This window comes from Ruditapes philippinarum, unplaced genomic scaffold (genome assembly GCF_026571515.1).
Source record: "Ruditapes philippinarum isolate M1 unplaced genomic scaffold, ASM2657151v2 ctg1746_1_1_1_1, whole genome shotgun sequence".
Lineage (NCBI taxonomy): Eukaryota > Metazoa > Mollusca > Bivalvia > Venerida > Veneridae > Ruditapes > Ruditapes philippinarum.
This window is the reverse complement of record NW_026851517.1, coordinates 46,471-64,125: the sequence shown is the minus strand read 5'-3', so window position 1 is coordinate 64,125 and position 17,655 is coordinate 46,471. Positions and strand designations below refer to the sequence as shown.

The 17,655-nt window shown below is 31.1% G+C and overlaps 1 protein-coding gene across 4 annotated transcripts in view; it reads left to right on the top strand.

The window, feature by feature from the left end:
- Window positions 1–2,239: 2,239 nt before the first annotated feature.
- LOC132755019 (V-type proton ATPase 116 kDa subunit a 1-like) overlaps window positions 2,240–17,655 on the top strand; it is a 57,114-nt gene continuing 41,698 nt past the window's right edge. For all 4 annotated transcript variants that reach the window (XM_060746878.1, XM_060748331.1, XM_060747621.1 and 1 more), the window contains exons 1-5: window positions 2,240–2,420; window positions 8,560–8,720; window positions 10,004–10,082; window positions 14,517–14,614; window positions 16,127–16,255. In XM_060746878.1, the coding sequence (XP_060602861.1) occupies window positions 8,604–8,720; window positions 10,004–10,082; window positions 14,517–14,614; window positions 16,127–16,255 (423 nt within the window). In that variant the 5' untranslated portion in view covers window positions 2,240–2,420; window positions 8,560–8,603. The remainder of the gene's footprint in view (window positions 2,421–8,559; window positions 8,721–10,003; window positions 10,083–14,516; window positions 14,615–16,126; window positions 16,256–17,655) is intronic.

Sequence of the window (17,655 nt, the reverse complement as noted above, 5' to 3'; positions counted from 1 at the left end):
TGTATATAAATGTGTTTAGGTCAGCCGATGTTTAAACTATTAAAATCTAAATTCACTGTTCAAGTATTTTAGATAAAGATTTGTTATCTGTTTCTTTTGGTTTATTTCTTCCGCTTTCGTTGCATTTAGGAATTTGTATTAAATTTTTTTATCAAATCCGAAGATCACACCGTATTACCGGCGCCAGTGATGACTCATTGTTACTGTCTTGAGAGAGTTAAGGCTTCCAAACCACGCCTTTAATTTTAAAACAATAAAAACATATCCGGTCAGAATCTCCTACGCAGTGATCTCCCCTTCTCAGTACAGAGATTCTGCAAAGGGAGGTAATCACTAATCACTGTGAGGAGTTTGATCCGGTCAAAGTGGAAATGCTGTTCTTGTAGGCAGAAGTGCAGTTTCGAGATTACCGATGAACATATGGATGATGATGACAGTTCTAAAATCTCTGAAAGTGGCTAACACTCGGAAAGTTTAAAGGCGCATGCTACAGTTATAGGCAGATTGGATATTTTAGTTATTAAATCAAAAAGCTCATTCAAGTTTAAACCAATTCTATTATACAGTTTCAATTGGGGAAATGTTTTACTATATGATAGGTGCATCCAAAGTCTTTTTAAAAAACACACACAAAAAACGTTATTTGAAATCAATCCTATTCCATTAATTCAGTGCGTTAAACATTTCATTATATGAGAATATGAACAGCGAGTGACACAATTGCAACCCTTAAATTTTCTATTACAAGTTAGGTTAGTCGAGTATACAAAATCAGTTAAGAATTTAACTGAATTTGGAATAAATGCTCCATGTTAATATGCATCTGATATTCATTCACAATTTACCAACTCTCGATCTCGCACTGATACAATACAAATATCCCTAATGTAATGTTTATACATACGTATTATTACTTATATCGGGCTGTCTATTGAATCGTGTTGCAAAGGGAAAATTGACAACGGACGAAATTTGCTGTTACTTCTTTTCTGATTTATTATCTTTGACAGATATGCACTAATTTTGGTAGTTTCAAGAAGTAATATTCATTTCGGTTCATATCTACTTTTCGTGTAACTTTCAATTTGATCAAGTGATACAAATGTACTTTTTAACATTCATGAATTTTTCAATACAATAGAAAAACAAATTTTAAATATTTCAGCTGTAGGCTGTAATTAACGTGTTGTTATATTTGATTATCATTGCACTAAATACAATAATACCAAAATAATAATAATACACGAATAATCATTTTAATATAACGAATGATTATTCCATCAAAATATTATTTCTGTTTTGTTTCATGAACTTACAGGCCAGAAAAAAATCACTTGTCAAATTTTCACGTGCCAAAGCTAGATTCTGAGATATTTTTGTTTTAGGAGAAAAGGGAAATATTGCCCAAAAAGAGTACAATAATCTCAACGCGTAGTACAATTAGTTAGGCTTATCTCAAACTATGTACACGGCCAGTTTATATCTTCAATATAACTTCGTCAAATCAGAAGATATGAAACCGAGTGTGTCATATACATTACTTTAATGCATGGGCATATTCAAATAATTCAAGATAACATACAAACCCGCTAACCATTTTAACATATTTTGTCATGTTTGCATCCATTTCATCCACTGAAACCAAGTGGTATAAACATTTCACGTCCTGTCCCTTGCATTATATTAATCTTCCGGTATCTGGATGTAAAAGCTCACAAAGGGTAACAGTAAGTCTTTACTTTTGAAACAGCAGCTTACAAGCAGCGACAGGCGTCAACATATAATTTAAGCACAATTTCAAGCATTTCTTTCTCTTGTAAGCTACATGTACATTATAATGATTCATATCCTGCAACTATGTGGAGTTGGCGTCGTTATATTTCCATCTATATCTATCTAGCCGAAATCACGAGTCAGTACTGATCAGAGATCGAAGCGATTTTTTCCCTATAGATGTGCATACTTATTGGTACTTTGTTGGTACTTATTGACACTATCTAGGACTAAGATATTTTAAGTCTCGGATACTATCTATACCATATTTTACTTACATATCTCTAGTGTTAATTCTTTAAAAAAAGGTTTTATTATTATTATTATTTTCATTATTATTATTTTTAACTTTTTTTGCGATTTTGACTCGCAGACACGTCAACGTCCCCGAGAGGGATTAGATAAAAAGTAATGGTGGTGTTCAACCATTTTATAAAATTGTCAGAACTTATTCCACTTCCGGTAGAATATTGTTGATCAAGCCTACCATTGTTGACATCACCATCACCAAAATCGATCAAGTCATGTGAAAATTAGATAAATGACATTAAATTTTACTGTAAAAGAATTGAAATCCATGTTCCGATTACACAATACTGCACATGTGCTAATTAACTTTAATCGGCGAGGTTATCAATAAAATATATGTAAGTATAGTGTATTTTTTGACTTGAATATGCTGACAAACTTATCATAAATTATGCCGACACTGCAACAGTAAATTTACTGCAGAGGTTATCCCAAATCGGCTAGAAGTGGGCGTATATTTCAAAATTTGGGATACACTGAAGATACAAGACACAAGAAACTTTATTTTAAGTCAGTTTACATATTACAGGAAACATTAGCTAATGTGAAGTTAAAAGTCAACCTTGTTTTTAGTTCTGGCTTCCATAACTTTATATGTCACTTTTATTTTGACGTTGTGCGACACTAAAGCAAGGCCGTCGTCGATGGTCCGGCCGGTCCGGCCTTGGCAGGACCAATATTTTTGCCAAAAATGAGTTAAAAAAAAAAAAAAGAAAAGAAAAAACATGCATCGCTGATTAGCAATTTGGCATTTAACTGGCCCCTTATGCAATGCGCGGTAATATACAAACATGACGCGAAGAAACAACTGGACACAATTAATCAACCAGGTATATGTAGGGGTCCTACGAAGTCAAGTTCGAGACTTTTTTCGGTGTAATGCTCGCACACAGCATCCTAGCATTGACAGACAACCTTAGCAAATATCCTCAACAGTTTCACTGTCAGCATCCAAGGGCCAGCGGCTAGCAAAGTGGACTCTATATAGCTTGATAGACATGAGGTCAGACAACAGTTTTGATTCTTTATGGATTAAACTTCAAAGTGAGAGTGATAACGGTGTTAACGATATTAACCGAGACATCTTAGATGAGCAGCTTCAGCTGCGACGTTCACATTTTGACAAATCAGAAAATAGTACTGTTACTCTACCCGACATTTTGAAATTTGCGTCAGAACAGTCTGTGCTAGTAAGAGCACTGTTCCATGAGGTCGTTGTGTTGTTTAAGATTTTGTTAGTGAAAGGACATTCTCGGCGTTCAGAAGAATTAAGACATACCTGAGATCGACAATGTCTCAAGTACGTTTGAACAATCCACAGGAACTTGAAATTCTATCAATATTAATCTGTTAATGATAATATCCAAAATATAACCGTTTATTTATACTGTATAGGGGGTACATTTTGGATATTATCATTAACATTGATAGAATTTCAAGTTCCTGTGAACAATCTAATGGTGTTAACTGGACAGATCCACTCAACGTACATGTAATTGCCAATGAGTTCATTACTACCAGCGAACGACGGTGATGTGTTTTTGGAAAATTTACATAAAATGAGACTCTTTGTTGTGTAAGATTATTGGTAACAAAAAACAAGCTACTGCTAAACAAAAAGTGGTTATTGTTGACCCGTTATGTACTATTCTTCCATTATGTCATCGATTGTTATTTAAGCTTATACCATTGTGTGATTTATGCTAAACAATAATCCACGTACTGTAATATTTCTTTATAATCATCAGATAAAAATGCATCTAAAGAATTATAATAACATCAGTTATTGTTTATTTTTCATTTGCCAAATATCAATTACATGTATTCATCTTTTATGTACACCTGTCCGTCCGTCATGCGAAACTTAAATTTCACCCTTAAAACTTACGACGCACTTGAATCTGTAAAAAATCTTTGAAATATTACTATAACATATACTAGCGGCAGGCTGTAAACTGTGCCAAATATACGGGAAAACGCCCCTGAGAGCATCCAAAAAAATTTCCGGGGGAGCATGCCCCTGTACCCCCCTAGATTCTACCGTTAACCAATCAAATTGGCCGCACCAATCACAAAATCGTGACGACGGGCCTGTAAAGTTATGGGTCAACCCTATTTGCATAGGCTACCAGAATTTTGGCAGTTTGTGTGCTGTACATAAAAACCTATTAAAATCACCCCTTATTAATTAAATTTGGGTCAAATAAAAATACCATTTGATAAACAAATCAATTTTGAATCAATTCATGTTTTGTTTTTAAATGAAACTTTAATGACATTGTGTACCCAATTATTTGTTAGGGAAATATGTATAGAATGTTTACCAATATGGAGTCTGCTTTCAAATGAAATCTCGCAGGACTTCAAGTTTTGGGAATTCTAGCATCTAATTTTAGTAACGGACCATACACTATTTATAGTAAGTGCATGATTTTAAATAAAAACAAACAAATAATTCATGAATCATCACTCAAAACAATATAAATCCAACATGTTTTTGGTACAATGTCTGTTATTGAATAAATACACTGTTATTCATAATTGCAATCCATGTTTTCAATTAAAAATAGCATTTGGGTTCGGGTCACCAAATGTCATGTAAAGGTATCTGAACCTAAATTCTCACTAGTCACGTGATAATTAGGCAGCAATGGCGGCAAATTTTATGAAATGTGAACCCACTGATAAACTTTACGGCATAATATCATCAACAGCGATTTTTTTCCCTGAATTGTGAATGGGTCCGGTACCATAAAAATTGTGAAAAAAAAGCGTCATTTCTTAACAAATTGTGAATTTTTTACTTAAGACATTGTGAATATCTTATTAAGCAGTAAGAACATATAATTTGTGACTGACTTAAACATACTTAATCATTAAATGTCTAAAGCTTTACTGTTACGAGACATTTTGAATGATGTTTACAGAAATTGCCAGATGCTTGTTTCGGTATTGATTCGTCCCTAGAAGTTTCGTATTTAAATAATACGAAAATTTAAAGGGCCAATGCAACGGAAATCATGGTCGGCTAAACGCATTTTAAGATAAACAAAGCACAACAGGCAAAATTTTAGCATCATTATGCGAAGAGAGGAAATAATACATTATTAAAGGCTTAATTAATTGAAATTGTGAAATTTCATCAGAATTGTGAACGGGTCCGTCGGACCCTGTCTGAAAATTGTGAAGGTCCTTTTGTGATTGTGAATGGGTCCCTTATTGGGTACCACTTATATAGGGAAAAAAATTGCTGATCAACTTAACATTCTGTGTTCAAAAATATAGTCTTAAGTGTCCCAAATATATCTAACTACCTGTATTAAAATAGCTTTTGTCCAGATAAAGCAAATTTATTGAATTACAGCACAGGGTTTTTTTTTTAGGAAAAGGGGAAGACGCTGGACACTGGTAGGGAGGGGAAAAAATATACGAAAAAAGTCAATTTGGGGAAAATTATGACGTTATTTATACTGTATACTAAACTACATAGTAGAGAGTCACAACTATATCTTTTTTCCCCTTAAAAACTTTATCATCATGCAAATATTCTTTGCAGTATAACATCTTAATATGTATGGTGTTGAATGGTTTTTATACTTCCATTTTTGTATGAAATTTAATACAGTATACTATATAGGTATGATAATGTATCTGTGACTCACTTTAGCTCCATACAAGTCTTTTTCGTAATTAAGAAATACAAAATATATTACTTTACTAAAAATAACAAAGAAAATGACATTATTTTGATAGCAACTGATTTCCAGAAATAGTACCGTTCAGTATGGGATATAGCCAAGAAAAAAAATGGCAGTCTCCATGTTGAGACAGTACTTGCAGTTTTCTGCAGTGTTTTTGCTTATTTTGGACTACAATTGTTGGGTTATCCTTGATAAAATGGAGAAAATCATTTTAAACCATAGGCATATAAATATTTAATCTGATCCAGTTTAAAGGGAAAATATAATTTTTTGGGGAAAAAACTTGGCTATTTACCGAGGGGAAGACGCCCGACTATCGGTGTCAATTTGTTAGTAAAAAACCCCTGCAGCGTGACATAAATATGTCACGGTTCTGGTTGGCTTTGGATACGGGATTGGCTTCAGTGAACAGGTCTAGCAGTACTATAAAACCTGTTCGCTTAGTCTCTTTAGCTATCTTGTTTTGTTTCTTTACAAATTTGTGAAAAATATATGCAAAAACGTTCACATTTCTAGTTGTTGTTGTTGATTTTGATCATATCAGATTAAATACTTTTTTATTATTTTAAGATTGATATTCATCAGCTATTTCAAGATGCAGCGTAAAACAAAAATTTTTAATTTGTAATTTACGGCAAAATTTACCGTTGTTGATGTAACTTTTTGAGGAGACTGACCCAGTTCTTTAACAAATTTCCTTGTGTCACCGGGAACTTATTATCAAACAGCTCATTGATATTTTTAGCTTCTTGAAATTTTTTTCGAACATGAGGACTGATGGTAATGAAATATATCTCGGACAACTTGATTTTTATTCAGCCATGACCCAAGGACTGACGGATTTTCACACAGACTGATTATTTATTGCACCCTATAAACAATCTGCACACACGCTGATTGACAACCGCTGTGTTTATTGATTAATCATGGAGGCCAATTCTGCAAGTGCTATACGAATTTGTAAACATGATTTCATAGCTGGGATTCTGTATAGACTATATTTTGCCTAAGGACATGTAAATATAATATACCTGATCTATGAAATAGCAAATGAAAAACATTCTTGAAATATTTAAAAGATTTTTAATTAAAATCAGCAACAGCTAAAATTAAATCCTTGCTTTAATTAAAACAAAACTCGGGCGTAGTAATAAATTTTAATGTAATACTGGAATGTGTTGCATAATCAAGATTTATCTATGGGGTTGCACAGTGCTGCTTCAAGACAAATGCAATATCTTTTACCTTATTTCAACTTTACTTGGTATATTCAATCTTAATTATTTGTATGATTTTGCAGGGGTTGAGAGGCCTGAAAATGCACAAATGGTCAAAATCACTTTACACAAAGTCCTTTTAGACAGTGGTATTGAAGAGTCTTTAGAAAAGAGTTGTTCCACTTCCCAAATTATGAGTTTTTTAGGTGTTTTATTAAATTCCTCAAAGATGTCAATGGCTGTTACCTCAGAAAGACTACATGAAATTTTGTTACTGCTTTCTGTTTGATTACAAAAGGAAGAAGCTTCTATAAAAGAAATTCAGTCCTTATTAGGAAAATTAAATTTTATAGGAGCCTGTGTGAAATAAGTAGGTTTTCCATATAAACCTGTTGCTAAATTGGTTAAGGGAAGCTTATGATACAAATAGGCATATTTTGATAATGATGCCAGAAAAGGTCAAGAAAGATAATTTGGTGGATTGTATAATGGTGTGTCCTTGATTTCTTATGGTAATTGGTAAAAGCCTGATGCAGTGTTTTCATTAGATTCTTGTTTAGTTTCTTGTGGTGGTTTTTGGAATGAAAAATCTTTAAATTGTAGTCTTGTCATTGAAAAGTGTGAAATTATATTTTGAAAATTTTAACTCTGAAATGATCAAATATAATTTTCACAGATAAATCATTAATCCACACAAAAACATAGAATAAATACTTAATCCTTGCCTGATAGAAAAGTATGTCATGCTAATTTTGCAGTTTAGAACGATGTTTTGAATGTATGAATAATTAATAATCAAAATTATCTTGAAGTTCATAAATAATGTCTAACAGAATTGTTATAATATAACTGGTCAATTGCTGTATTATCATTATCTATGGTAGTAAAGAACTCAATAATCAATAATGTTTGTGTAAGTGCTTTGCATAATCTTGTCTATGTATACCGCTGATGGAGGGAAGGGGAAACAAATGTCTGATCAATGGAAATATTGATAAAAAAATTCTACATTATCATCGAGATGGGGAAGTAAGACCTACATGGATACTGTATTGACTAAATGTACTTGATTTAAAAGAAATAGATGTTTGTTTACATTTCTGTGAAAAATGTTCATTTTTTTACACAAATGTTTGAAGAAACTTCTACAATGATATTGATATTGATAATGAACTTTTAATTCTTATTACTGGTATTAAAATATCATGCTTAATGAAGAGATACTTGTTGTTGATTTACTGTATTTCTTACTTTTATTGGTTTAATTTATTGTTTGCACAAGTGGTTATCCTGTTTATGTGTGCAATGAATTTATATTTGCCTAAAATGGAACACTTGAAGGTTACACAAGTATCATTGTTTGATCTGTATGTTTGATCTGGTCTATGCTGGGTCGCGATATAAAACTTTGCTGGTATTTTATACTCTTTCTGTGTAAATATCATAAACAAAGCAAATGCAACTTTTTACTTGTAAGACACTCACTCTTTCTATCATATGATAGCATTATACATCAGATGGTATTGTATAAAAAATAATATTTAATGTTCACATTTCAGATATTTCTTGTAATTATTGAGGAGTATAACAGAACAGAGTAAAGATGGGTTCATTGTTCCGCAGCGAGGATATGACGTTATGTCAACTGTTCCTACAATCTGAAGCCGCGTATGCCTGTGTCTCCGAACTTGGAGAGCTAGGACTGGTACAGTTCCGAGATGTATGTATCATTTTAATTTCTACAATAACATGAATCATCTTTTGCTTTTGTTGTTTTAGGGGGATTAGTACAGTTTAAGTTTATGGAATGTAAAATACTACTTTGTTTACATTTTTTCTACTTCAATCACTAATAATTTCACATCCAGGGCTACTTTCCTTAGGTAATAAGCAACTTACATGCTCTAAAACAGTTACTTTAACATGATATAATTTATGTTTGCTCTTTCCTAAGAAGGATGAAATTATTAATTTTAATTGATTCTACACTTTACCTGAATATTTATAAAAAGATTCATTACCCTTCCAGAATTTTTCCGCCTTTTTGATTGGATATTGATCACCCGAAAGAAATTGATATAACCGAGCCAGACGGGTAATATACACACTAAATTTCCCCGTTTGGTACCCAAAGTTGTAAACAATATGCGCTGAGGTGATGCGCGTACGGTTCGATTTTACGCGGTGTAAATTCCGATTTAAAAGCACTTTTTAACTGTCAAATGATAAATATTTACCAAAGTTGAGTAATGATACATATAACCATCAGTATCGAAAACAAATATGACCTTGTGAAAGCTTGATATTAATTACAAAAAAGTGCGTTCAACAGACTACTCCTTTTCTATTGTTTACTTTCGTAAGGTACGGGAAAAATACGTCATGTATTTATGTGACGTCATGTTGTGACGAAGAGGTATCCTAAAGGGAATCTTATTTCGACGCTTCATTTGAAACAGCAATGATTTTTTTAAAAAATCGTCTCGGCAGGGGAAGGGTAATAAAATTATTATTTTGGTTTTGGAGTGATATATGTGGATATATTACCTGTCAAGATAAAATATCACCCTCGCCTAACGGCTCGGGTGATATAAAATCTTAACAGGTAATATATCCACATATATCACTCCAAAACCAAAATAATATATAATGACATTTTGTTTGTATTTTAATTGTACTCAGCAATGTATTTTTTCCAATTACATGTTATCTCATTACGTACAGTACAGACCTACCCAAAACAATTAATCCCATGTTAATGTAATGTAATCAATTTGAGTACATACTATAAAGCAAGATCAAAATGGCATAACTTTCTTAAACAAACTAAGTTTATGTTGAAAATCTAAGAATTTTGTTAGTACATTCATTTTTACGTTTTACAAAGGTTCTAGGTCACAGTTTAAACAGTTAACTTTTATGCTGACTGTGACACCCTTTGTTTTAATAAAAAACACAGATTGACTTATGATTATGTCATTTTCTGTTATTCTTTATTTATAGTTGAATCCAGATGTGAATGCTTTCCAGAGAAAGTTTGTTAATGAAGTGAGAAGATGTGATGAAATGGAGAGAAAACTTAGTATGTCTTTATTATTTACATAGAAATCAATAAATTACACTGTCACATAATAAATATATTACACTGTCACATTATAAATGTATAACACTGTCACATAATAAATACATTACGCTGTCACATAATAAATATATTACACTGTCACATAATAAATATATTACACTGTCACATAATAAATATATTACACTGTCACATAATAAATATATTACACTGTCACAAAATAAATACACTGTCACATAATAAATATATTACACTATCACTTAATCAATACATTACACTGTCACTTAATCAATACATTACACTGTCACAATAAATATATTACACTGTCACATAATAAATATATTACACTGTCACATAATAAATATATTACACTGTCACAAAATAAATACACTGTCACATAATAAATATATTACACTGTCACATAATAAAAACATTACACTGTCACTTAATCAATACATTACATTGTCACAATAAATATATTACACTGTCACATAATAAAAACATTACACTGTCACTTAATCAATACATTACATTGTCACATAATAAATATATTACACTGTCACATAATAAAAACATTACACTGTCACATAATAAATACATTACACTGTCACTTAATAAATACATTACACTGTCACTTAATCAATACATTACACTGTCACATAATAAATATATTACACTGTCACATAATAAATATATTACACTGTCACACAATAAATACATTACACTGTCACTTAATCAATACATTACACTGTCACTTAATAAATACATTACACTGTCACTTAATCAATACATTACACTGTCACAATAAATATATTACGCTGTCACATAATAAATATATTACACTGTCACATAATAAATATATTACACTGTCACATAATCAATATATTTAACTGTCACAAAATAAATACACTGTCACATAATAAATATATTACACTGTCACACAATAAATACATTACACTGTCACATAATAAATACATTACACTGTCACGTAATAAATACATTACACTGTCACTTAATCAATACATTACACTGTCACAATAAATATATTACACTGTCACAAAATAAATACACTGTCACATAATAAATATATTACACTGTCACAAAATAAATACATTACACTGTCACTTAATCAATACATTACACTGTCACAATAAATATATTACACTGTCACAAAATAAATACACTGTCACATAATAAATATATTACACTGTCACATAATAAATATATTACACTGTCACATAATAAATACATTACACTGTCACTTAATCAATACATTACACTGTCACTTAATCAATACATTACACTGTCACTTAATCAATACATTACACTGTCACATAATAAATATATTACACTGTCACATAATAAATATATTACACTGTCACACAATAAATACATTACACTGTCACTTAATAAATACATTACACTGTCACTTAATAAATACATTACACTGTCACTTAATCAATACATTACACTGTCACAATAAATATATTACGCTGTCACATAATAAATATATTACACTGTCACATAATAAATATATTACACTGTCACATAATAAATATATTACACTGTCACAAAATAAATACACTGTCACATAATAAATATATTACACTGTCACATAATAAATACATTACACTGTCACATAATAAATACATTACACTGTCACGTAGTAAATACATTACACTGTCACTTAATCAATACATTACACTGTCACAATAAATATATTACACTGTCACAAAATAAATACACTGTCACATAATAAATATATTACACTGTCACATAATAAATACATTACACTGTCACTTAATCAATACATTACATTGTCACAATAAATGTATTACACTGTCACAAAATAAATACACTGTCACATAATAAATATATTGCATTGTCACATAATAAATACATTACACTGTCACATAATAAATCCATTACACTTGTCACATAATAAATACATTACACTGTCACATAATAAATACATTACACTGTCACATAATAAATACATTACACTTGTCACATAATAAATATATTACATTGTCACATAATAAATACATTACACTGTCACATAATAAATACATTACACTGTCACATAATAAATACATTACACTGTCACATAATAAATACATTACACTGTCACTTAATAAATACATTACACTGTCACATAATAAATACATTACACTGTCACAAGAAATATATTACACTATCACTTTAATAATACATTACACTGTCACATAATAAATACATTACACTGTCACATAATCAATATATTTAACTGTCACATTTCATTGAATAAACAAGATTGATATCATTTAACTTGTAGGAAAGTGAGTCAGTGTTAATACTTGTAACATTTGGTTTATGAAGAAAGAAGACTTTCCTGATTATAAATAAATGAAACACTTGAATCAGTAAGGGTTATGATAATGGGAACTGATTTGCTATCATTTTAATCATGGATTCATTTTAAAATAATTAGCTTACAATGTAACATGTATCTTTCTATAATATTAAATTGGGTTTTACATCCCACAAATACAGAAGAAGTCAAATAACACTTTCCAGCTTTACTTGTGGAGGAAGATCTCAGGCACACCTCTGTGCATTATTTCAGGCACAAATGGATTCTAGAGTAGAATCACCAACATTCTGTAAGCAAGATGGATAGATTCCTCACATGAAAGAATTCAAACTCTCTTGTGGTATTTAAACCCACTATAGTTAGGGGCAATTGGTTTAAAGTCAACAACCTTAACCACTCAGTCATGATCACCAAGTGATATATAATAACAGAGAATAGGGAATCTACAACCTGTTTTTGAATCCTGTTTTCAAATGGTGATTTCCTTATTGTAGATATTTCATTAGGGAAATAAAGTTGCAGTTTTTAATGACAGGTTTCCTGTGAAAGGAAGGTTATTTCAAAGTTAATTTAAGTAGTACTGTCATTGAAAATTGATATGTATATTGTTATATGATCAATTTTCAACATTTGATTTTATATTGATTTGCAATTAACATCATTGGTACAATAATTATTTACAACCCCATTTCTCCATGTCTTGTGAAAACATCTATTTTATTATTTTTTTTTATGGAAGAAGTCATTTCTCATCATATTCTTAGCTAGCCTTAACACTGAAATTAATTTTAAGAGTTCAATGAGAAACATGAATAATAAAACATTTGAATATGTTGTATTTGTATAACAAGCATTCATACAACCATAATGACGATTTCACTAGACAAATGGGTTCCACTGTGCCAGCTGTTTTAATTCTACATATCGTTGATATTCACCACTTAATGATTTGTATACAAAATATTATGGTAGCCCTACATCTAATTTAAGGACAGATTTGATTTAAAATATCATGTTAGGTAAAAGATTTGTTCAAAGGTATAAAATAATAGTCCGTTAAACAATTTAATGTAACAAGACTTAGTATTGTTGCAGTTGAAATTTCTATATTCAATATCATTATACTTGTACATCCTCATTCAGCAGATTTTTATCACTATGAAAATGCACTATATGTGCAATTTGCTGTAAGATTAAATTCACTTTAGGAATTTTGTTGACATAATCTGTATACAATAGATTACATTAAACAATTTGCTTGTTAGATAAACATTGGCAGTAGCAGTTATTGACCAATCAAATACATTTAAAGTAGTTGTAAGTTGCCATAAATCACAATACAAGTACTTCCTGATCCGATATTTCATTAAATTCTTTACTGACAAAATCTTTGTTGACATTTCACTTCATCATGTGATTAGACTTTGGCATCTATAAAAGGGTGGCTTGAGTTATAATTTATAGATTTGATTGGCTTACAATACAGTATGATAAATCGGTCTTATCAGAGCTGGGGAACCTGCATGCTGTCAAGATAACGATATTATATTAAACTATATAATAATGTGAAAGACATTGCCAAGACTGTTGGTATTTAAACTCTATGTAGGCAGGTTATGTTTCTTTGCTCAGTCTTGTTATTTTAATTCACCCATCTGTTGCACCAAAATGACAAGAATCTGGGAAGATAATATTGTACTGTATTCAAACTTTTACAAGAAATTCAACAAATTATTATGCACTTACTGTATTACTTACATGGTTGATAAATCACTTACTTATTTGACAGTTAAGGTTATAATTAAATCATAAATATCTGGAAAAAAGTGATCCATTGGAAGCATTAAAATCAGAAAATTACACAAAATTTGCAGACTGACTGGGTTTGATTTGGTCTGTACATGAGGGGTAATGAAAAAATCAAACATTCCTCATGCACCCTAATACTGGCTTGAGTGGAACTCAATTTTCAATACTTAATGTGCTGAAATCAATTATTCCAAAAGATAAAAATAAAACAACAGTATTATAAGAATTATCTCCCTTTTTACACAGTATTATAAGAATTATCTCCCTTTTTACAGGGTTCCTTGAGAAGGAGATAAAGAAGGATGGTATACCAATGTTAGATACTGGAGATAATCCTGATGCCCCACAGCCTAGAGAGATGATTGACCTCGAGGTTAGTATTTATCTTAGACCTTACCCTAAGAATTTCTTAAATGTTTTTTGCCTAGCTTCCATTTTTATATTGTCTGTTATTAGTCCCCTACCGGTTTACCGGAGGGGACTTTAGGTTTACCCTCCGTCCGTCTGTCCTTCCGTCCGTCTGTCCGTCCGTCTGTCAGTCTGTCAGTCCACAAAACTGGATCCCGCGATAACTTGAAAAGTACTGAAAATATTTTTATGAAACTTGGTATATGGATAGATGGCAGTATGGAGATTATGCACGTCTTTTTCTTTTCTTCCTTTGTTGAAAATTCTGGTTGCTATGGCAACAAATAGGCTGAAAATATGGCAAATTTTACTCATAAACTGGATCCAGTGATAACACAAAAAGTACTGGAAATATTTTTATGAAACTTGACATATGGGTAGATAGCAGTCTTGAGATAATGCACGTCTTTTTCTTTTCTTCCTATGTTAAAAATTCTGGTTGCTATGGCAACAAATATGCTGAAAATATGGCAAATTTTACACATAAAGTGGATCCAGTGATAACGCAAAAAGTACTGGAAATATTTTTTATGAAACTTGACATATTGGTAGATGGCAGTCTTGAGATTATGCATGTCTTTTTCTTTTCTTCCTATTTTGATAAAATATCAGTTGCCTTGGCAACAAATAGGCTTAAAACATGGCAAATATAACAATATTTGTGATTAGTAAAAAAGAGCTGAAAATTTTTATGAAATTGCATCTTTAATTCAAGAGTTATCTCCTCTTTAAGAATTTTGCTTTTAAAATGTTATATTTTGGTAACAGGGATGTTTCAAATATTAACTTTAGAGTGTCCTCAGTCCGTCTGTCTGTCTGTCTGTTCATAAAAACTGTTTCCTGTGGTCACTTTTAAAGAACATTTCCAACAAATTTACTTAAAAATAGAGAAAAATGAAACATTAGTGAATGGCCAATGGCCCTTCAGAATGTTGATGGGGTTCTAACCGGTAGGGGACTTATGGATTGCTTGCAATACTATGATAATTGCTTGTTAATCTTGGGTATATCTAGATAGATTTTTTAAGTGAGTCTGCAAGGTCACTTTCCTTGTGATTGATCATGAAATCCTTTCTATGGTCATTCACACTGTACCTCTGCTCTTGCATATACAGAAGTAATCTGTTCCTTGCGAAAGTGAAGGCAACTAGTACTGGTGAACTGTTTGACAGCCTGCTCAGGCATGATGCAGTGGCTGAACTGTACTCTGATCAATTCAGTGCGACTAATTGCAGTGATTCGGAGTCAAAACTATCAACATCACCACCACTGTATGTCAGCCACCAGTATAAAGCCTTCTCAGAATGCATGGATATCTTACAGACTGACCTGGGTCTATGCTGGTGGGAAATGACTAATCATCTATTCATGATTCATTATTGTGTTTCAAATTTTTATTAAAGTTTTCAACCAAGCATAAATATAGTTTACCTTTATATGGATATGATATTTTTAACATTTATATTTTTCTTTCCAGGCAACATTTGAGAAGTTAGAATCAGAAATGAGGGATGTTAACTCTAACACAGAGGCCTTGAAGAAGAATTTTCTGGAGCTTACAGAACTTAAACATATACTGAGAAAAACCCAGACTTTCTTTGATGAGGTATATTTTACAATTCCTTGTTAAGTTGTTCCATCTATCAGTTACTACTTGTATAAATTTGACAAACTCTGTCAATGTTTGAAATGTTTTTAAGAAGAAGAAAAGTATTCAAGATAATGTGTTGCTTTTAATTATCTAATGGTAAAAAAAAACTCTGGACTCCATGGTGGAGATATTGCTTCTGATTTTAGATCACTTTCTCCTCAGGCTCTCCCCAGTGGGTTCAAATTCTGCAAGGGACTTTAGGGTTTTTTGATCAGAATATTCTGTCAATCTAGCATATAAAAAGTGTATGATCTTACTCTGATGCCCTCTCATGCCTATAATAACAGGTAAAATGACACCATTTATAGCTGAAAGAGATGAGCCCTAAAATTTGGAGGAACACACTTGTTTAGTACCATCTACTCTTCTAAACCTGATTTATCTAATATCTTCCTCTATGCATTTGAAGGCAACATTAACACAAAAGGTATGGGTGTTTGAACGAATGAAAAATGTATAATATATCTCAGACTCATTATATGAAAACAATCCCATTACCAAACATGTTTAAAGAAGATTATCTTATCCACATATTATGGATGGAACTGCTGTTTATACACCCCTTTAAACCATGTTACTCTCCCTTAAAATACTTGTGTAATTAGTTTACCATTGCTTTGCATTATGAGGTGTTTTAATTAATAGTAATAAAAATGATGGACTGTTGAAGGAGTTACATAGACCATTGGAATATTATATGCATATTGATTATATCTATAAAGTAATATTTTTATGTCTGAAATCATATATATTTAAGATTAACATTTTTCTAAAATTATTTTAGTTCAAGCTTGCTTTTTTAACCATGCTTGGGAATATTAAAAATTAGATGTTCAATGTATACAAAAGGGTCTCTTTTTGTGGGTGGAGATTTTAATATTTTTCCATTTACTTGTAAACCTTTGCTTGTTTTTTTCAGTTTTTTTTTGTATTTTGATATGAGTGTATATTATGTTTTCATGTTTAGAGAGTAAACCTTTAAAGTTTTATTTGCAGCAACAGTATATAATAGTTTGCTTGAAATATTTTGCATTATTATAAACATGTATTGAATCATGTATGTAAGGCTATGGAATTTAACTGAATAGAAGATGTAAATCAAAATTGTCTCATCAGTTTTCTGGAACATTATCTTCATGTACATTGATTATAGTTTATATAGTTATATAGAGGTGTTTTAAAGCAGCTTGCCTCCAGATTAATGCTAGTTTAAAAGAAAATTTAAAAAAAAATCAAAAGTAAAATGAAAGGGAGACAGTGCATATGGCACTTAAAACTACCAAAAAAAGGGGTAAAAATATGCAAAAAAATAACCCTCAACTGCATTAGTCACACAGTAGAAATATGGTGATAAT